General features: G+C 38.2%; 1 protein-coding gene across 1 annotated transcript; it reads left to right on the plus strand.

Moving 5' to 3' along the window:
• The first annotated feature begins 2 nt into the window (after nt 1-2).
• On the plus strand, nt 3-22,577 carry LOC137258972 (glucose-6-phosphate isomerase-like). Its single transcript, XM_067796666.1, has 17 exons — nt 3-176; nt 2,992-3,082; nt 5,011-5,148; nt 5,842-5,976; nt 6,848-6,991; nt 8,915-8,986; nt 9,503-9,547; nt 11,330-11,383; nt 11,913-11,973; nt 13,511-13,590; nt 14,872-14,955; nt 15,196-15,358; nt 17,969-18,045; nt 18,752-18,880; nt 19,867-19,942; nt 20,465-20,531; nt 21,227-22,577. Exons 1-17 carry the CDS (start codon nt 40-42, stop codon nt 21,348-21,350), a joined length of 1,677 nt encoding a protein of 558 aa, XP_067652767.1. The 5' UTR covers nt 3-39; the 3' UTR covers nt 21,351-22,577.
• Nucleotides 22,578-23,028: the final 451 nt, after the last annotated feature.

Below are 23,028 nucleotides of genomic sequence, written 5' to 3' on the forward strand. Positions count from 1 at the left end.
TCAAGGACACGTTCAAAGTCAAGGTGAAGGTCGTAGAAAATGGCTAACCTGAAAAGAGAGTTTCTGTCAGGCTCTGCTGCTTGGAAAGCATTGCAGGAGACTTTCAGTAAAAATGGCTCAAGTATCAGCATGCCGCAGATGTTCAAGCAGGATTCAGACAGATTTAAGAAATACAGGTACATGCATGACAGCATTTGACTCTCAAACAGTTTGCATCGATCTCATTTGTATGCCATGCATCCTTGCACCTGTCAAAGTGTCAATGCTTTCTGAACATTTGATTTATTACTCTTTCGCTTCATCAGATGCATGTGTAAATTGCTTCAGCTTAGATACGTTTTTGGTTCATTTTCATTTGAGTAAAATTTTAGATGCAATAAATGATTTTGTTTGATATTGATCAGCAGAAGAGTAGATTCTACTTTCAACATTTGGTTATACTCTGAAATGACTTTGCAAAAATGTCACTTTCTTGACTTAGCATTTTGTCCTTTTTAAGTTCACTGTGGACATATATTATGGAGTATGTACAATGTTGAACTTGTAAAGTTTGTGTATTTAAGCTTACTTTTGTTTACTTTTATAAAGACATAGCATAGGACTATGATTCTCAACTTGCTACCCATGAATACCCTTCAAATGCAAATTGTGAAATATGAATAATTGTGGATAATTGTGTAAATTTCTGGATAAACCTCAACTAAAGATATTTTCATGTTTTATTTGATGCAGTCTGAAATCTTGTTCAGTAGACATTTTTTCAGTAAAATGCAAGTCACCTTTTCAAGCAGTAACGTCAGTCATACAAACTGCTTAAACACCATGACAGGGCAAAATTGAAAACCAAGCATGGACATTTTGTTGACACACTTCAGACGTACTGCTGTCTATATGCATCTGAGTAGGTTCTGGAAGAATCCATATGTAGGGCTGCTCTTATGCAACATCTCTATAATGGGGATGTGCAAAATAATTTCTGAAGTCAGATGTTGACGAAGTCCATGGTTTGATATCCTAAACCATTTTCGCAAATTGTTATCAACATGATTATGAAAGCTGCATTTGAGTTATGAACTTTGAGGCTGGAAGATCTGTTTTAACATGACACTTGAACACTCTCATGGTGGCTATTATGCTATGGCCTTCTCCAAATTATGCACAGGGCATCGGTATATCACAACCAGTTTATGGAATATGTCTTGTGATCCTATTTTGTTCTGATGAGATAAATTGATTTATAGGTTTGTTTCATGCATATTCATTAAATTGCGATACAGGGAAGTAAATTAGATTGTCTGCTGACATCCTGCCAGTGCTGTTCATCTTGTAACTTATGATGATACATCCTCCTTACCCTCCTTGCTCCTGATGTTCATGTCTGAACTTTGACACTGTGTGTTTCATTTCCATATTACTATCAAGAGTTCAAACTTAGACCTTAGTACTCAGGGCTTGATTTAGTGCTTTGTTGCTTGCACTGGTGCAATCTGGTATTACAAAGTACAGCCTAGTTATTAGTCTAACTTGGATGAGGTGCTTGTCAATTTTTGAGAAATAAATGAAAATAAATGGAACATAATGAGCGTAAATATGTCAGCTAATGTTTCATGTAAACTTCGAATATGTATGGCACTGAAGCATTGCTATTTATAGACAGCTATGAAAGCTCTTATTTTCATACATGGGTCAGCTGTGTCTCTGTGTTGCTATGGTTTCATGGCTACTACATCATGGAAATGTGTCTGTGTGCACCACAAACTGTGATGTTTTTGATGTTTTAACACACAAAGTTGTAAGTGGAATTTTTCTGGTGCAGCTAGGTTTTAATCTTAAACTGCACCTGGTGCAAGTAGGTTGACATCTCTTAAATCTTAACACAGGTACTATACATGTGAAGTCTGTGTTGTTACTATACATTGTACCTTGAACAATCGTCCAAGATTCATGATGAATTTCAATTGTACCAACTTTGTGATATAATTCTTTGGGTTTTTTTCTATTAAGGACCTGTTATATGGTTGAATATTTTAGTAGTAAATGAGATGATAATAAGTATAAGTAGCTCCTTTGACTGTTCATAGTATTTTGTAGTTTTAGTGGAATCAACAATTTGATGTTTTCAAAGTGTGTTAGCCTTTTCTCCCCAGACTTTTCTTTTCTTTAAGCCTTTTTGAAATATGAATGTCGAATGGAGCATACCCATTTTGAAAATACCAACAAACATTCCCTAATTAGAATGATAAAATTTCCAATTCATAATATTCCCCCATTTTCATGACTTTGTAGTGCGGCTTGTATTTCACTAGTCACAGGACAAGTACAGTAACCATGGTAACAATGCTTAAATTTCCTTTTTTGACTGCAGGCAATATTAAAATTTACTTCTACAATAAAATTGAAAATTGATTTGAAATACTAATTAAATTCTTAGCCAGACATACATGTATGGACAGCCATTCTGTAAACCTAACTAGGAAGAAACTACTAAGCTGTCAGTTTTAACCACCAACTCTGCAGTTAATTCAGAAGTGCAGAGCACTGAGGACCTATTCTACATGCAGGGGTTCCAAATTTTTATTAAAAGCGCCTTGCCACAGGGCAAGTGACTTCAAGAAAGTAACTTGTCCTGACTAATTTTCCACTTGCCCTGATTTTGTGACACAATGTTTGATGTTAGTGCTTACTGGACTAATTATTGAAGAGTGATAATTTCTAAGAACAATAGCTCTAAATTATTATTGCTACATTATGAGCAGATATGAAATGACATCCAAGTTTATTTGCAGTTTGAAACCTTAAGTGGAAATTACCTAATAATCCACGTACAAGTGAGATGGCATTATTTGAAAAATGAAAACTGACTTGTCCCGGGCATCGGGCGATGGGATTTTAGAAATCCATGAAATTTTGAAAAAACACTCTTTTGAAAATGTTCTTTTAAAATGTTTTATGACTATTTGCTGTGAACATGATGCACCATTTAAATTTCAGTGTTACTCTAAATACAAAAGATGGGGATCTTCTGTTGGACTATTCCAAGAACTTGATTAATGATGAAGTCTTTCAACAACTTCTGCAGCTGGTAAGATTTTTGAATTACATGGTTATGTAATGAGGAAATTTGCAGAAATCATTTCACATGAAATTTTTATGAGTGTCGTATACTTTGTAACATCAGATTTAGGTAAAAAGGAAAGCTGGTATCCATGTATCAATCGTATTAATTCATCAACAGGTTCTACAGGTCAAATCAAGTAGATTTTTTTAAGTGGCATTTAGAAGTTGGTTTGCTAAAGAGCTATAGGCTCCAGTGTGTTTTTGCTATGACCTTGAAGATGACAATGATCCTCAACATTACCACTTTCTAAAGGGTAGGTTATTCATAGTATTAGTAATGTCATCACACTGTATATCAACCTCTTCAGCTGCGTGAACTCTGATATCATTCTTGCATATATTCTGCTTGTGCATAATGTTGTGTATCACTAGTTTGATAATGGTGTTAGTTAGCATAAACACTGAAATGTCGCATCTGTTGCATGAAAGAAGTTGTCAATCTCGAAAACCTGTTCCTCCAAATTAGTTAAATATGAAATGCTTCAAAAGTGTCAAATATAAAAGTTTGTGCTGCGCCTGTTTTACAGACAGTAAATAATGAAGTGACATCATGAGACTTAAGTAATGTCATTAGATGTCATTAGACAGTAAGTGATGTCTTTAGACTGGAAGGGATGTCTTTAGACTGGCAGTGATGTCATTAGACAGGAAGTGATGTCAGTAAACTGGTAGTGATGTCTTAAGACTGGCAGTGATGTCATAAAACTGGCAGTGATGTCATTAGACAGGAAGTGATGTCATTAAACTGGCAGTGATGTCTTTATGCTGGAAGGGATGTCTGTAGGCTGGAAGTGCTGTCATTAGACTGACAGTGATGTCATTGAACTGGCAGTGATGTCATTAGCCTGAAAGTGATGTCATTAGACTGGCAGTGATGTCATTAGACTGAAAGTGATGTAATTAAAACTGCAAGTGATGTCATTAGACTGAAAGTGATGTAATTAAAACTGCAAGTGATGTCATTAGACTGACAGTGATGTCATAGACTGAAAGTGATGTCATTAAGCTGGAAGTGATGTCATTAGACTGAAAGGAATGTCATGAGACAGAACAGGACGTAATGAGAGTGCAAGTCAACTGGACTGTTGACTGGAAGGGTTGTGGTCAGGCTGGAAGTGATGTGATCAGACTGGAAATAGTGTAATAATATATCATTAGAATTGAAGAGATGTCATTGCTCAAGAAGAGATGTCATTAGACTGAAAGTATGTCATTAGATTGGAAGTGACATCATTAAACTGAAAGTGATGTCATTAGACCGAAAGTGATGTCATTAGTCTGAAAGTAGATTGAAAGTGGTTTCATTAGACTGAAAGTGATGTCATTAGACTGAAAGTGATATCATTTAACTGGAAGTGATGTCATTACAGTGAAGGTGATGAAATTAAACTGAAAGTGCTGTCAGTACACTGGATGAGTATGGACATGGTATGACCTGGCTAAAAGTTTAGTTATTTGATCATGGAAGTGACATCATTGGCACCCAAATGCATTTTTCTCATAATGGGAACTGGGAATTCAAAAACTGAATGTTAACTGATCTGAAACTGATAATATGTTGTTGCTGTTGTTGTGATGGTTGTGATTGTTGCTGTTGCTGTTGCTGTTGCTATTGATGTTTTGGTCATTGTGATGGGTGAGATTGTTGGTGGTTGTTAATGTGATGTTGTTATTCTTTTGCTGTTTGTTGTTATTGTGGTGGTGGTTGATGGTGTGGGTGATGATGTTGTGGTGATGGTTGTTGGTGTTGTGGTAGTTGTGTCTGTTGTTGATGTTGTGGTTGTGGTGGTGGTTGTTGCTGGGTAGGTTGTTGTTGAAGTTGTGGTGGGGGCTGTTGTTTTATTACAACATATGGATTGACTATAAATGCTCAAGACCCTGTCTGCTTCTTAGGCACGAGATCGAGACGTGGAGACAATGAGGTCTGCCATGTTCGCTGGGGAGAAGATCAACTTCACAGAGAACAGGGCAGTCCTGCACATCGCTCTCCGGAACAGATCCAACACACCTATCATGGTGGATGGCAAAGATGTGAGTTCACTTGGAAACCTTGCCAAACCAACACCATTCCATCAACTTACTTCTCACAAGGATTCCGGCTCTATGTTGGAAGCCATCTTTTAGTGGCAGCAAATCAGTCCTGCATGGTTTGACATGTCAAAGGCTAAAAAGATTCAAATTGATAATGAAGTTTAATTGATTCAACTTCCTTCCTTTTTAGATTATTAAGATTCTGTGGCAAATTAGGTTTATATACTCAACAGCAAAAGAAAGCCAACTCTGGCCTTTTTGTCAAGATTTTACATAAAAGCCTTAAAGACGTAAACATGAATGCTTACTTTTATGACACTTCATTTTTTTTCAAACTTTTTGTCTTTTTTTTTTTTTCTTTTAAATGCTGTTCAGTATATTAAGAAGCTATCAGGGGATTCGTCGTCTACAGTGGCTACATTGAAAGGATGTGGTAGACCTCATAGACCTGCATCCCTTGATCTTTCATCCCACTGTTGTTTTGCTGTGATTGCATAGAAGTAGGACTATGCAAGGTCCATGAGTGATGTTACTGTAAAGATGATCGTAACTCCCTCACTTCAACATCAACTTATCAGAGTTATTGTCCTAAGATAACTTTATGAAATGCAGACAGGTTGAAAAAGCTGTAAATCCTCTTTTTCTGCCTCTGTAACCATGGTAACAATTATTGTGATCTGTGATCATTTTCAGGTGATGCCGGAAGTAAATGCAGTTTTGACGCACATGCGCGAGTTTACCACCGAGGTGATCTCTGGCCAGTGGAAGGGCTACTCGGGGAAGACCATTACTGATGTGGTCAACATAGGCATTGGTGGATCTGATCTGGTGAGGCTTGACTAGAACAGTCATCCTACAGTTTGTTGTTATTGCTGCCTTGACAGTATTCCAGCTATGTGACAACAGTCTGTAAATGATTTTTTATATACAGAGACTGACCCATGAAGACCTGGTTTAGAATTGGTCTTCAGCAACCCTTTTGTTGTAACAGGTGACATGATCAGGTGGTCAGACGCACTGATTTTGTTTGTACATGTCATTATATCTGAATTGCATATATCGATGCTCATTCTGTTGATCATTGGATTGTCCTGAAAGGTAATAGAAACATTGTGTAGATGCCCAGTGGCTAGTTGTATTTGATCTTTCATTAACCATGCCATAGCAGCTTAGAAAACAGATAAACAATTGCCATTTGAGTTGACAAGTTATTCCTGAATGTATCTCAATTTAAATGTTGTTTTTGATCGAACTCTTCCCTTTCCACAAACAAAAAAATTTCTAACATCAAAGAATACTTTATTGGGCAAAACAGGCTATATGACCACGATTCATGTTTACCTCAAACATGACTTCTGGTATATAAGAAAATAGTTCAGTCCAAATAATTAAATACTTAAATGTCGTTTCAATATAATGTTTCCTTTGCCTTTCAGTATAGTTTTTTAGCGTGGCTTAGATTTCAAGGATACATATTTGAGTTCCGAATGTTGTAGTTTCTGTGTCTGTGTATTGATTGTTTAACGTCAGTTAAGCTTCTGGCCAGTCCTGATTTCAAAACACCATTGCTGAATATTAAATATTAAACGCATTTAATCCTTACTGTTATTATCATAGATGGCAGGTGTGATTATGCAAAAGAGGAAAGTATATATGGTAGTGGTAAGACTGATCTGACATTGATGGTGTTTATTTCCAGGGGCCCCTGATGGCCTATGAGGCACTCAAGCCGTTTAAAATTGGCCCTAATGTCCACTTTGTTTCCAACATTGATGGTACTCACCTGAGTGAAACGGTCCGGAAATTGAACCCTGAAACAACTCTTTTCATCATTGCCTCAAAGGTAAGGTGCATCTTCTGTGTATTGCCTATTACTCTGTTTAAGTACAGTTCCTCAACGTCGACTTACGACAGGTGTAGCACTCTTGATGCTTTGTACCATGATGCCCGTGTGTTCCTCAGTTTTAACGCTTTTAACATGCACTTTATAGACCTTCAACTTTATAGACTTTTGACAGTCATTTTGATTTGTCAAGCGATACATGATACATTTACCCAGCTGTTCCAAGAAATTGATCTTAACTGCTGTTCCTTAACATAGACTTAAAAGTCGTAATGCTAACTTTGCTCTTCACAAAGACACCCAGCTGTTCCTTAGTGACAATGATCTGAACTTCTTCACTTACAACAGCCATAATGCTAAGGTTGACACTGAGTTGTTCATAAGTGAAGGTAATTGTAACTACTGCACCTTAAGATAGACTTGTGAGTTGTAGCACTAAGGTTACTTTTCACAAGGACACCCAACTGTTCTTCTGTTCAATCAAACTACTATACTTCACTGTAGACTTACAACAGCCTTAGTGCTAAGGTTGGCACCAAGCTTTATGTCATTTAAGGTGATCGTAACTCTTGTACGTCAGCATTGAGTTACGACAGTTGTGGTGCTAAGGTTGCCAATGAGTTCTTGTACCTTATCATAGATGTACGACAGTTGTAGTGCTAATGTTGTTTTGTGCATTGGCACTCAGCTGTTCGTCTGTTAAACTCAAAGCAGTCACAGCTACCATAACTTACCATAGATTTCCAACAGTTGTAGAGCTCAGGTTGCCTCGAATAATAGCATCCAGTTGTGTGCCAGTTACACGGGACTGGAAGCACTGCCTGTTGTCAAAGATATTATTATACATGTTGCAGGGCAAGGTTTCAGTTTTGGTTTCAGGCTATTCAGTGTAGGAGGACTATTTCAGCACATTGTGAGAGGGAGTAGTATTAATAACTACTTTTGTTTTGTACACACTGATCCATGTTAAGGGCTACCCCTGCCTCTCCGACTGATGAGGGGAGGTGGGCAGGCCAAGTGGTTAAGATGTTTGCTTGATGCGCTGCAGATCTGGGTTCAAATCCCCAGGTGGCAGAATATGTGAAGCCCATTTCTTGTGGCTCCTGCCAAGATGTTGCTGGAACATTGCTAAAAGCAGGGTAACAGTGAACTTACAAACTTTATCTAATTAATAGACAATGGCCATCAGAGACAGCAACTTCTTTATTAAATACACAGCATGTTAGGGATACTTCTTGTCTCCTTATTGCATATAATGATCCTTGTATAAGAAGTCATTGTGAGACATACACAGAATTTCATAGCCACTTGTTGCGCCTCTATCAGCTTGGACCCGTGTAGGTAGAATAGGTCTTCAGTAATCCATTCTTGCCACAAAAGGTGACTGTGCTTGTTGTAAGAGGTGTCTCATGGGACTGGATGGTCTGGCTCGCTGACTTGGTTTACATGTGTCATTAATTCCCAACTGCGCAGATTGATGCTCATGTTGTTGATCATTGGATTGTCTGTTCCAGCCTTGAATATTTACAGACCACATAGCTGGAATATTGCTGAGTGTGGTGTAGAACTAAACTCACTCACTCGTCAGCTTGACTCATGTGAGCTTCTAGGATTTTAGTCCTGTCCTGCTATGAAGCACATGTGATACATGACTGATCATATACCATTGTTCTCCAGTGACATGGCTCAAAGTTCATGACACTGCTTTGTAGGAATAGATTTGAAAACTGGTTTGCTAAACCTAGACTACTGAAATGAATAGAAGGATGAGATTTTTGTCTCATTATATATTGTACAAAATGCATTTTTAACATAGACCCCCCATCGATTATGAACTGTCACAAAGTTTGATTTGATTTAATATTTAATTGTGCATAATTCTGTTTGCAGTGTTAACCAACAAACACAGTCTCTGTTTTTCAGACTTTCACCACCCAGGAGACCATCACCAATGCCACCTCTGCTAAACTGTGGTTCCTGGAAACCGCCAAAGACGTAATAAGATACAAAATGATACCAAATACCTAAAGTTAAAGCTTGTATCAGATGACCATTCTTATATAATTGATGTGAGACTGTTTCACTGATAATAGTCACACCCAGGTGATTCTGGCTTAAAATTTGTCACCAGCTGGTTGTTAAAAATGTCAGTGGATTGAATGGTCCGACTTGGTGCCTTGGTGCCAGTGTCCACATTATTCAATAGACCCATGAAGATCTGGGCTTGAGCTGGTTTGGTGGTCATATTTACTGATTTCATTGACACGAACTTGGAAGCCAGTTGTGCAGATCGATGTTCAAACTTGGTCACTGGCTTGTCTGGTCCAAATTTGATTATTTACAGACGGCCATCATACAGCTGAAATATTGCTGTGAGACCATACATAACCATACAAAGTCATTATAGTAAAGGTAACAGATCCTGACAGGTCTTGTTGCAGATTACGTATTTATATGAAGCATTGTCATCTACTTCTCCATCTTAAAAAAATTCACTTATTTTGTTTCCAGGAAAAAGCTGTGTCCAAACACTTCGTAGCCCTCTCCACAAATGGGGTAAGAAGTTTTCCTTGCAATAAAAAAACCCATAATTGATAAGACTGGTGACATGCCAGTTTTAAGTTATACTCCTGGATTCACACAGACTTGATGAAGCCTAAAATGTGAACCTTTTAACCTAAAAAAGTCATAATTTCATTGAAGCCTTTGGAAGTTGCTAGTGGTCAGTGATACTGAAGGTTTGAGATTTAGCAAAACTTGTCAAGTTATGATTTTACAGATAACTTGAAAAATACCCAATTTGAGGCTGGTGGTTTGATACTGCTTGATATCCATATTGGCCAAGTAGTGACACATTACAAGAGAGAATTAAACTTGTTTCTAAATATTAACTGACCCGTGAAGGTCCAGGGTAGAATAGGTTTTCAGCAACTCATGCTTGTGGTAACAGGTGACTGATGGGATCGGGTGGTCAGGCTTGCTGACTTGATTGACATATGTCATCGGTTCCCATTTGCGCAGAACGATGCTCATGTTGTTGATCACTGGATTGTCTGTCCAGACTCGATTATTTACAGACCGCCGCCATAAATATTGCTGAGTTCAGCGTAAAAGTAACCTCACTCACTCACTCCTTCGATATGAACTCTACAATAAACTACTCTGAAGTCTACTGTCTGTTCGTTTGTAATGTTATTAATAATGAAAGATAGGGTTTATAAGATGCAAGGATGCATCAGCTCATTGTGAGTTTTCATGATACAATATGGTTCACAATATTCTGTCTTCTGTATCGATACTAGATGACATGCTTGTTCAAAAAATCTTTTTGTACTCTTTTTTTTCACCCTCCAGTGTTTTACGCTAGCCATGTTACAATTATGTTGTAGTTAAGAAATACAGTTTGTTCTACCACCATGTATAGTGTAATAAAGCACACTTTCGCCCTGAACTATTATAGTTAAAGCACGAAAATGCTGTATTTCTTTTCTAAAATGCCGTATTCAATAACTTCTAAGCCTAATTTCGATTAATATATGGCAGAAAACAAACGACGGTGTCTGTGACAATCCTCGCACAGGGCTAACTGACGCGCTGTACTTTTGACGTGTCAGCCCCCTACGTTAAGACAAAGGTTACTAGAAAAATGAATGATGAACAGTTCGAAGCAGTTTACAGTGGGAGGCTGTATGAGGCAATGGCAGCTGATATCCATCGTGACGTAGGTTACATTGTAACGTAATGCAAAAAAGTTCGATTACGAGGGGGCAGTCTGGGTGGCGCTGTGACGTCAACACATTGTGACTTAATGCAAAAAGTGCCCTTTATCGTCTGATAAAGTATTGTCGGCACCTTTGATCTTTCACCGAAGCATCTTAGAATGTAAATTATGTCTGTATTGATATTTTTTTTTGTACTCTTTTTTTTTTAACCCTCCAGTGTTTTAGGCTAGCCATGTTACAGTTATGTTGTAATTAACATTTCAAATTCACTACTGAAGTAGCTGCAACACACCTGTCTGTTAATAACTTTACAGTCAAGAATTTTTATATAATTTGCCATAAATATTATAAAAGATGACATTTGTGTTATTGCAGCCCAAATGTCATTTCAATGAAGCCAGTTGTACATAATATCATATTATTGACTGGTATTATGTTCTTCTAACATAATCACGTGAGATAGAATAAGTATATAAATGTACAATTTATGGTTAAAATTTCCAAATGTGTGAATATGTGAATATTCCAGTCTAGTACATATATATTGGTAAATCTGTAATATCTTTAATGACCCATGTAACAATTTTGTTGTCACATTTTCAAAATTATATTTTAGCCCAAAGTGAAGGATTTCGGAATAGATGAGAAGAACATGTTTGCATTCTGGGACGTAAGTATGAAAATATACAGTGCTATGTTTATTACTAACACGCTTATAGCAAACTGATGGCTATACCAAACTGATTTATATATTACTGAGACTTTTAGCTGTATGTTTAGTCGCGTAGTATAGTTGTAACTAATTAAAGTTGGTCCTGTCGAGTTCATTATGGCCATAGGGCGGTGGGGTAGACTAGTGGTTAAAGCGTTCGCTCGTCACACCAAAGACCCGGGTTCGATTCCCCACATGGGTACAATGTGTGAAGCCCATTTTCTGGTGTCCCCTGCCATGATATTGCTGGGATATTGCTAAAAGCGCCGTAAAACCCATCTCTCTCTCTCTTTCATTCTAAACTAAACTCACTCACTCGCTCATTATGGCCATAGTTTATTTGTCTTTACTATGAGCATTTTTTCTGTAAATATGATCATTTCAGAGACTAGCTGTTAATCATGATTTATCATACCTTTGTATCATGAGTCAGATGTGTCTATGTTACCAAGTCACTTTTAGACTGGACTGAACTCTTACCTTTCAGTGGGTTGGTGGACGTTACTCTCTGTGGTCTGCCATTGGACTCTCCATTGCTCTCTCCATAGGTATGTCAAGTATTGGATGGTTCAGTCTGCTCATTTTAACCCTTGCAAGCTGTGTTTTGGGTAAAACCAGGGATTAGGATGGAGAAGTTTGACAGTGGGCTATTTTCAGGATTATTAGAAATTTTCTGAATTAAGAGTGGGCCACAGCCCTTGTGTCTGTATTAAAAATTTAACACTTTATTTACTGATTTTCTCAAATTGTTGACACATAGAAAGCAATCAGGAAGTTGAGTAGGCTGCCAGATAAATTCCACACACTTTATTTTATTCACTTAAGATTCACAAACACTGCTGCCGAGGATTAAACCAGTTTCAGTTGTATAAAGATCGCTGTGTGTAATGGCATGAAAAGTTTCGAATATTGAGTGAAACAATTTATTGGGATCCCAAATTTGTTGGGGAAATCCTTATTTTTTCTTTCTTGGGGAGCTCAGATGTGTAATTGCACTGATTTGGGGTCAGCATCTCTGGTTATCCCTGCAACTCGTTTTGCGGGGGTTGTTGAAATGTGCTCTGTCCATCCACATAGACAGATCAGGTGGTGTATTGGTGCTTTTTCATAGTTTTGGAATTCTGAATAAATATTTTTTTTGCATTTCCAGGGCAACAAGTATGACTTCGACTGAAATTGGTGATAGTGCTCTTTTCCGGAGCAGAACTCTTAAAATTTTAACCATTCAATGTTTCTTCATCAAACTTGGCACATAAATAGATTTGGTGGTGCACTGGTCCCTTTTGGAAGTTTTGGAATTCTGAATAAAATATTTTTGGCATCTCCATGGCAACAACTTTGACTTTGACTGAAATTGGTAGTAGTGCTCTTTTCTGGAGCAGAACTCTAAACCAGTTCACTATTTCTTCAGCAAACATTGCACATGGCTTGGTCTAGTGGTGTTCTGGAGCCTTTGTGGTAATTTCTGAATTCTGATTAAAATAATTTGGCATTTCCGTGGCAACAAGTATGACTTTGACGGAAGTTGGTGGTTGTGCTCCTTTCAGGAACAGAAGTTATGAAACCTTTCATTGCTCTCCTTCCACTTTTCTATATACACACCAAAATATTTGGCATAATCATAACTTGCAGACATATTCATGAAAGATATTTTGCCATTGCAGGGGATATTGATAACTTTATCTTCTTGTTAACCCTTTGGTATGCCACCAAGCAAGGCTCTTGCAAGCAACCAGGGCACCAGTTTCATGAAGCTCTCGTAAGCCAAAGATCTGATTACTTACCTTCTGGCATTCTTACCTCCTTAGCTATAACATTGACTTACGATAGTCATAGAGCTCTGACATGCTATGTTGTGAAACGGGGCCTTGGAAACATAATTTGAACAGGTCACAGGTTCCTGGCATACCAAAGGAGACAACTCTATATAATGTCCCTTACGCAACTGGGCTATCACTATGTCTGTATGAGAAAGGAAGACAATGTTACTGAGTTAAAAAGATTAGTCAATGAATGTCTAAGAATTAATTTTGTGTATATATTTAAATATTTACATTTTAACAATTTTATGATTTTAATCTACAGGTATGGATAACTTTGAACAACTGTTGGAAGGAGGGCACTTCATGGATCAGCATTTCACTTCCGCACCTCTAGAGCAAAATGTGAGTTTGGTGGTACAGGTTTCAAACTGCCTGTTACAGGTTTCAAATTTGTCACTGATTTGATGATTAATTCTTGTACTAAGACCATGAATTTCTATTGGCAGTTGGACACCTATTTTGGTTGCGTATTTTGTCTTTTATGTATGAGTAATTCATGATTTTGGAATATCAGTGTCAGTTTTGAAGCAACACTTGCCACGTGTGACCACAGTTTAAATGACATTCCTTGATTCATTTATTGATTTCATGTGATGAGTTTTGGTCTGAAATGTTGTTTACTGAAATAAATATTTGATATTTGTTTTTGGACTCTCTAATCCAAGATATTGAAGTTGACACTGGTATTCTTGAATCTTGAACAAGAAGGTGTTTCAGAGACAAGCACTGACATAGTAATGTGTAATTGGGTGTCCTCTGAACTCTTAATTATGTAAGATATGCAGTCTAAGTAAACTTATCCTCAGTACTTCATGGGAGGTCGCGTCAGGTAACCTTTGAGATTGACCAATCAGAACACAGCTTACTAAATCGCGAAAATGGACATTCGCACATACCTTTTGAACTTTTTATCTTGAAAAGGTTCGTACCCAAACGATTCCGAATGCAATTTCGCGTACGCTCGCTCCCGGATGATGCACACGGCACATGTTACAACCATGACAACCCTGATTAAAGAGTCGCTGAAAATAGTGTTTTGGGCAATATTCAGGGATGTCATCTTGCGGAAATATTAGCTAATGGTAACCGTGTCAGCAGAGACCCCAAAGCGTATACCGGTATACTGCAGGTCAAATAGCTCTGTTATATACAGAGTTTTGTTTGTGGAGAGATCTGTGTCAGTGACCTGAATATTTTTTTAAAGTCCCTCTGATCCCTAAATAGTAGCCATTGTTTGACTGGTTAAATCTATTTCACAGTCTCACGTTTGACAGGACGGTTGTTGGTCGCTCAAAGGTTACCTGACGCGACCTTCTACTAGGTTTTGTTAGACTCAGTGGTGGAGTGTAACGAAATATACTGAGACAAAGTTTACCTAGACTGAGATTTCCTAAGCTTCAAAAATGAAAATGAAGAAAGCCTCATTGCTCCATTATGAAACTTAAAACCGCTTGCCTATATATGTGAGTTTAAAAATATAGACTTTCTCTAAATAACAGTTTATATATAAAGATATGTTTCTGTAGTAACATCTGTTGGTATTTGTAGAACATGTCACATTTGAATTGTATCTTCCATCTCACAATTGATCTAATGTTGGTTGCTGCCTGATGTCCATTTCAGATTCCAGTTATACTAGCACTCCTGGGCATTTGGTACAGCAACTTCTACAAGGCAGAATCCATCACCCTGCTTCCATATGACCAGGTGGGTCGACTGGGCTTGTCAGATGTTGCCATCTTTGGTCTTTTAGCAAGGAGGGGAGGTGGGGTAGCCTTGTGGTTAAAGCGTTTGCTTGTCACGCCGATGACCTGCGTTTGATTCCCCACATGCGTATAATGTGTGATGCCATTTCTGTTATTCCCCGCAGTGATATTGCTGGAATATTGCTAAAAGCGGTATTAAACCATACGCACTCACTCGTGTGTTGTACATCTGGTGTTTCAGTACATGCACCGGTTTGCAGCATATTTCCAACAGGGTGACATGGAGAGCAACGGCAAGTACGTGACAAGGAGTGGTCAGCGAGTCGACTACACCACTGGCCCGATTGTGTGGGGAGAACCAGGGACAAATGGACAGCATGCGTTCTATCAGCTCATCCATCAAGGTATACGCCTTCTCTGTGACACCTGCATGTATTATGCTGGCACACATGTATGTACGATACTGTGACACCTGTATGTATTATGCTGGCACACATGTATGTACGATACTGTGACACCTGTATGTATTATGCTGGCACACATGTATGTACGATACTGTGACACCTGTATGTATTATGCTGGCACACATGTATGTACGATACTGTGACACCTGTATGTATTATGCTGGCACACATGTATGTACGATACTGTGACACCTGTATGTATTATGCTGGCACACATGTATGTACGATACTGTGACACCTGTATGTATTATGCTGGCACACATGTATGTACGATACTGTGACACCTGTATGTATTATGCTGGCACACATGTATGTATTATGCACTCTACACTGTATATTATGAGTTGTTGGGGGAGTTCCCTAATCCTGAAGGTGAGGGGAACGTAAACAAACATCAAGGCTACATCAACAAATGGACCCCAAGGGACCAGTGAACAACGAATTTATCTTACCAAACACCTCAATGTTAAGTTTGAAGTGTTTGAAGTATGGGTATCGGATCATACACTTCAGCCAGCCAGTGTGAATCAAAGGATTCGAATCTTGCTGTGTCTTCTGTACGTATTGTCATAGTAAATTCATCGTGCATCTTCACAGGGACTGCATTTGAACATTTTGTCAAAATTTACATATTGGAATGAGAGGCAAATCATTTTGTAGCCAGCACTAGATTTTGCAGACGGCATAAGAAAAAGAAATTTAGAGTTATCTCCCCTCCACTGATTTGCAAGACATTGGTAATTTCCGTGCATCATGTGTAATTCAATGTTATTCAAGATGAAGAGGTACTATCATGAAGTACCAAATGAGTTGCCTTTTGCAGCGGGGTACATGTACGTTGCTTGTTAGTGGCATACATTGAAAATAATAGGAGAGCGCTTAGCCAGTCAGAAAACGTCGTTTATGAGTTAGGGATGATAAACTATACTGTAGCACCTGTATATACTGTACTATAGCACCTGTCTGTACTATATAGTAATACCTGCACCGTAACACCTGTCTGTACTATATATTAATGCCTGCACCATAACACCTGTCTGTACTAAACTGTAGCAATCCTGTATGTACTATACTGTAACAAGCCTGTAGAATATTGTACTGTAGCAAACCTGTTTATCTAGCCTCATGTAAGAATGTTGAGTTTTGATTGGTTCACATGACTAAGTGAGAAAGGCATGCATCACCAAGCCTTTAGCATAACGTGTGCTGCATTGAGGTCAATCGATCAGCTGGTGTCAACATGGCAGCAAGGAAATGTTTTGCCACAATGACTTGATTCTGTGTTTAGTGTTTTCTTTTGAATTAGTAAACAACATTCGGCTAGATATGCGAGTTATCACATACGAGGGTTGGCTGAAAAGTTCTAAGCCTCACTGTGAAAAAAAATTACAAAGTCCACGTTTGTAATTTATTTTTCTACATAGTCCCCTTCCAAGTTCACACACTTTTGTCAGCGATGCTGCATGGCCTGAATCCCGGTCAGGAAGAAATCTTCTTCAGCTACCCTAAAAAAATCAGTCACAGCGGAAATGACGTCATCATTACTTGCAAAATGGCGACCGGCGAGTTCCTTTTTCATTTTGGGGAACAGGTGGAAGTCAGAAGGAGCCAAATCAGGTGAATAAGGAGGATGGTCAATGAGTTCAAAGCCACAATCGCGGATTGTTGACATGGCCACCGCCGATTTGTGAACAGGCGCATTGTCTTGGTGGAAGAGGACACCTTTAGTTATCATCCCTCGTCGTTTGGCTTTGATTGCTTCTCGCAACTGGTTCAGTAGATCAGCATAGTATCTGCCGTTGATAGTTTGACCTTTTTCAAGATAATCAATGAGCAGAATACCCCTGGAATCCCAAAAGACTGATGCCATCACCTTTCCAGCTGAAGGAACAGACTAGGCTTTCTTGTAGTTTTGTTTCTGGTTGTTTCTGGTTGAAAGTGATGTATCCAGGTCTCATCCATGGTTACAAATCGTGCCACAAAATCATCGGGATCTGCTTCAAAACGACGCAAATTGTCGAAGGGACGTCTGGAACCTGACACGTTTCTGTTCTGCTGTCAAGAGCTTTGGCCTAGAGTGGAGACCATGTCAGCATGTATCTGTGTTGGGGACATCCCTTTCTTTTGCAAGTACTTGATGACTGCCCTGTATTCAGTTTTGTCCATTTCTGATGATTTCAGAGGGTAGGTTTACCCAAAGAGCTGTAGTTGAGATAAAACTATTAGTACGTTTGTAGTTCTTGTGTCTATGATTCACTAAATGATTGTCCTCATTGGTGGTGAACACATGTATCTACCTGGTGGGGAAAAACCACTCAGACTGAGAACTTTTCAGCCAACCCTCGTACATTTCTGCATTATGTAAAACCCAGTTTCATAATATTTCATTGCATCTCTACGAAATAATCATGTGCTATGTCAGATTTAATGATCTTGATCGATGTGGTCTGACATCACAAAACATTGTGAAGGGACTACATGACATCAGCAATGGTCACATGATCCTGATGAGTGTATGGTAATAGTCTCATATGATCATATGATCTCCAGGAACCCGCCTGATTCCCTGCGACTTCCTGATGCCGGTGGAGACTCACAACCCGATACAGAATGGCCTCCACCATGAGGTGAGGGCTGCTTGTGTTACAGCATGCTGATATACTGACACTTAACTTTGTGCTCACCCTGTTAACACCATATGCAGTGAAAGAGATTTGTAATCTTCAGGAACATTGTGCTTCATGTTAAAGGAGTAGAAATATTAATATGTACTCGTTAGTTTGAAGGCTATGGGTTACTCAAGGCCAATACTAACCCGGACCTTAATGGATGAATGCAGTGTTGAACAACAAACATAGCTAAAGTGAAATTACCTTTTCTGCAAAGTGTTTTTTTTTAAATTTTTTTTATGTCTTTGTTCAAATAAAAGTAGATACAGAATCAAGTCAAAACATTTGAAATTTGTGCAAATCTGTCTACTTGGTTTTCCCCTCCCCTTCCCCATAGATATAACCTTTATCAAGATTGCTGGATATTCGGCCTTCAAAACCTCAAGAACATTCAATCAGATAAAAATACAAATGGTGAAAAAAAGCTAACAAATAGGGAGCAAAGTGGTTCATATAAAGTTACCATACAGAAACTAAATTGAAATATGGTCTATCGCCTAGTTTACTGTGGACACGTAAGTGAGTTTCACATACGTATTATACAACCTTTCACACTTTTAGTAATTGAAAAACATTGGTACTAACTTATGTCACTAGTCCATATGAATATGTGGTTCATTTCCAGCAAAGTACCCATGAATGTTGGACAACTTGTGTGTTCCAGATCTTGCAGGCCAACTTCCTAGCACAGACAGAGGCGTTAATGAAAGGCAAGACCCGAGAAGAGGCTGAGGCTGAACTGAAGACATCTGGCATGTCGGCCGATAAGATTGCTCACATTCTGCCCCATAAGGTATTTCCCCATCCCAGCCTCATTGAATCATTGTGATAGGTGCTTTTGCTACTTGCATAAATAAATATGATTTTTAGTCCCCCAGCATATAATGTATAATCAATGGATAAAGTCAGCTTCTCACCGCCCGTAATCATTTCGTTTCTGGTGCATATTTCAAAATATGTATAGTATATTTTTTATATGAATTGGTAGATATATCAAACAGAACCTGAAGTGGTGCTGTTTGCTTTTCGCAAATATTTGGCATTTTTTTCTTGATTTCCATTAAAACGATTTAGATGTAGTCTCAAAAGGGAAAGGTGGACATGTTTTCTGGAGCACTGCTAAAACAAAATGTCAGTACCTTTCAACAAGATATGGAAGATATGTCGAACAAAACCGGTGCTCTTTGGTTTTTATTTGTTTATTTGGTGTTTCTATTTTACCTGATTTCCATGGAAACAATTTTGACTTATTCTTAAGAAGGAGAAGTGGATTTCGTTTCTGGAGCACCGCTCAACAACTTGACACATGTGTCTCAAACTCAGCAACTGGCAGTGGTTTGATTCCCATTTAGCCTCAATTGTTTTTCAAAATTTGCTCATGCAGCTACAAAGATATTTCAAAGAAAGGGTCCTGTCTGGCCTCAAGAATACAAGATAGATGTTCCCAATACTGTTCATACCACTACAAAGATATTTTAAAGAAAGTGTCCTGTCTGGCTGCAAGAATACAAGATAGATATTCCCAATACTGTCCATACCACTACAAAGATATTTTAAAGAAAGTGTCCTGTCTGGCTGCAAGAATACAAGACAGATGTTCCCAATACTGTCCATACCACTACAAAGATATTGTAAAGAAAGTGTCCTGTCTGGCCTCAAGAATACAAGATACATGTTCCCAATGCTGTCCATGCCACTACAAAGATATTTCAAAGTAGGGATCTATGTTGCTCTCAAGAATACAAGATGGATGTTCTCTATGCTGTCCCTATGTTGCAGGTGTTTGAAGGCAATCGTCCCAGCAATTCCATCATCTTCCAGAAACTCACACCGTTTATGCTTGGAGCTCTCATAGGTAAGTACTCAGCTTTCAGGACTTGAACCAACTTGTGATAAAGGCGTATAGATATTATTTTGTACTCAGTAATACTGGCACCCTTAAATTGTTACACATTATGTTCTCTGTAATTATACTGAAAGAAACAAATAAGGAACACAGGAAAATTCAAGTGTTCCTTTAATGTTTCCCAATTTTCCTCACTAACTTTGAATAGCACTGTGGAAGGAAAGCTGAGAATAAATACAGGATCACTGTCACGAAGCATTTGTTCCCTTTTTTCTTCCCCTCAGTATATTTCTTTGAAATTTGAAACTCAGTAACACGTCACTTGCAATGAAAATTAAAACGTAATACTATTCTGTGAAAACTAATCTCAAGACATGCTGCACAACACACTTTTTGACACACAGACTTTTTAGATCTGACATGTTGAAGTCAATCATTCAAAAACCTCAAAGAGATTCTTTACAATTTCTTTACTTAATCTTATAAGTTTTTGATGAAGGAATGAGCCTGAGTAGTATCTTTGTCTTTCAGCCATGTATGAAATGAAGATCTTCACCCAAGGTGTCATCTGGGATATCAACTCTTTTGATCAGTGGGGGTAAGTGCAGACAAATGGACTTTAAATCTAGGGTCTTTAAAACATTGGAACAACGGACAGCTTGTTTGAAAGAAATGTTGAGAATCATGGGAAAGTTCTGATAAAACTGAAAATAATTTCAATGAAAAGAGTGTCTACTTATTTTACAAGAAATAGCGAAAAGCTTGATGCCTTGAAAATATTGACAAAATTTTGATAAATCTGGAGATTAAAAATGAAATGAGTTATTTACACATTGATAGGAAATGATTGAAAAGCATGATGCCTTGATAACCGTGGACAAATTGTGATAAAACTGGAAATAATTCCATTGAAATGAGTATCTACTTATTACTATAAGACAGGAAAGCAGTGAAAAGCATGACACCACAGGGGTTGAAAATCCCCAGCACCAAGAGGTCAGCAATGTCATGCAGTGCCCCTTATTGTTGTTCAAACATTGAAGATGTAAGATTATCAAGCTGACCTAAACATTAAATGCTGTATCACCTGACACACCATAAATTTCACCTTGTATCTGCTTTAGGGGTAGCTAAGTGGTTAAAGTGCTTGCTCATCATGCCAAAGGTCTGGGTTTGATTCCCCACATGGGTACAATGTGTAAGGCCCGTATCTAGTGTACCCCGCTGTGATATTGTTGCAATATTGTTAAAAGAGGTGTAATTTTGTAAAACTAAATTCACTCACTGTTTCAGTGTTGAGCTGGGCAAGCAGCTTGCCAAGGTTATCCAACCAGAGCTGAGAGACTCCAACCCTGTCAGCACGCATGATTCCTCCACTAATGGGCTTATCAACTTCTTCAAATCTCACAGGAAGTGACTAGAGTTACCTCCCATAGCTATGACCTCCACTGAGGTCAAACCAGACTGTCCTTATCCAAGTAACCTTTGAGGAACTCCTACAGAGTAGAATGTCTTTGCACGTTTAAGTTTCACCTAATTCTACGCACTACTCTTATCAACTTATGCCAGAGCTCACTTACTAACTTAAAATACTTGTTTTGTTTCCTACCTTCTTTCAGCAGCTCAATCTAACCATGAAAATTGCCTCATTCAGAATATTCATTCTGCAAAACATTGTGATAATTTTAGAACAGATTGTCTTAATGGTAGTTATATGTTATTTATAGCATATTAATGTTTAATTTACACAATCAGTGCTATTTGAGTGAATACTAGATATATTTTGTTACATATTTGTTAATGAAATCCACCAAAAGGGGTAAAATCACTTTAGTTGATTATATGAATTAACAGCAACTTTTGTTGATATAGAAGGATTAGCTAGTTGATCTAACCAAAGCCTTTTTTGATGAAAACATCCATCAACTAAGTCCTGCAACCAGCGGTTGACAACTACAAGTGATCAAATCAACCATCAAATCAGCGTTCCTCTAAGAAGGCAAGCAGTCATTTGTAGCTGCCATTTGCATTAAAGTAGGTGATGTACGGCATTTGAGGGTAAAGCATTTATCATTGGATTGAGGTTTAGAATAACACCCTTGTTTTTCATCTTCAAGCAGAACAGACTAATTCCAGATATATCCATGACTTTATGTTAACTGTCTCATTCATGTCAGTTTATGAATGCAGGAACATCATCGAAAGTCTGTGAGATTGCTAGTTTTAAAATTAAAACTTTAAGAACCAAAATTTTAGATGGGATGTACATGATTACATACAGAATGGATGCAGTAATGACTGATTCCAGCCACTACCTTTGAAAAGGGATCATGGGAAAATGTGTTAAGGGTGGGACGATTCATCAAGTTCTGATATGACGAAAGTGTTGCCAGTCAACTTATTGATTTGTGGAGTAGCTTAGTTATTGATGTATAAACTGAAACATATTGTATCATGAGAATTTGTGTATCGTCCTAGCCCTGTATACAACTGATAGCTTACAGAATCTCACTGTTGGCAGTTTGATGTTATTATGAAGTGTAAATGTGACGTTTTTGTAAAGGGCCAAAGAAACCTTTTGTTACTGCTTGTTCCGAAATGTTTAGAAGTTACTGTTACCTGCAATAAACTGAGTGGGAAATCATGTTTGTTGTTCAATTCTGTGAATAATGGACTTTGATAGTTGACATATCAGACCCTCTCCAGGGTTTCGTTCCATCCAGGGGCGCTGGGGTACCCTAGTGGTTAAAGCGTTCGCTAGTCACGCTGAAGACCCGGGTTCGATTCCCCACATGGTACAATGTGTGAAGCCCATTTTCAGGTGTCCCATGCCGTGATATTGCTGGAATATTGCTAAAAGCGGCGTAAAACTAAACTCACTCACTCATTCCATCCATATCTTTTCCATCCCAGTCCCAGCATCTGGACACTGATGCTTCTCTTTTGCAGCATCGTTACTAAGGAATGGTCTTGCCCTTGAACTCCATACGTACGACCTATTCCAACTTCTGGACTGCTCTAAGACTGTCAATTTTGTCTTGCTTTTGACTGAAGTTTTCCTCCCTGGCTGTACTTAGAGCATGACACTGAGCATG

The sequence above is a fragment of the Haliotis asinina genome, chromosome 12 (genome assembly GCF_037392515.1).
Source record: "Haliotis asinina isolate JCU_RB_2024 chromosome 12, JCU_Hal_asi_v2, whole genome shotgun sequence".
Lineage (NCBI taxonomy): Eukaryota > Metazoa > Mollusca > Gastropoda > Lepetellida > Haliotidae > Haliotis > Haliotis asinina.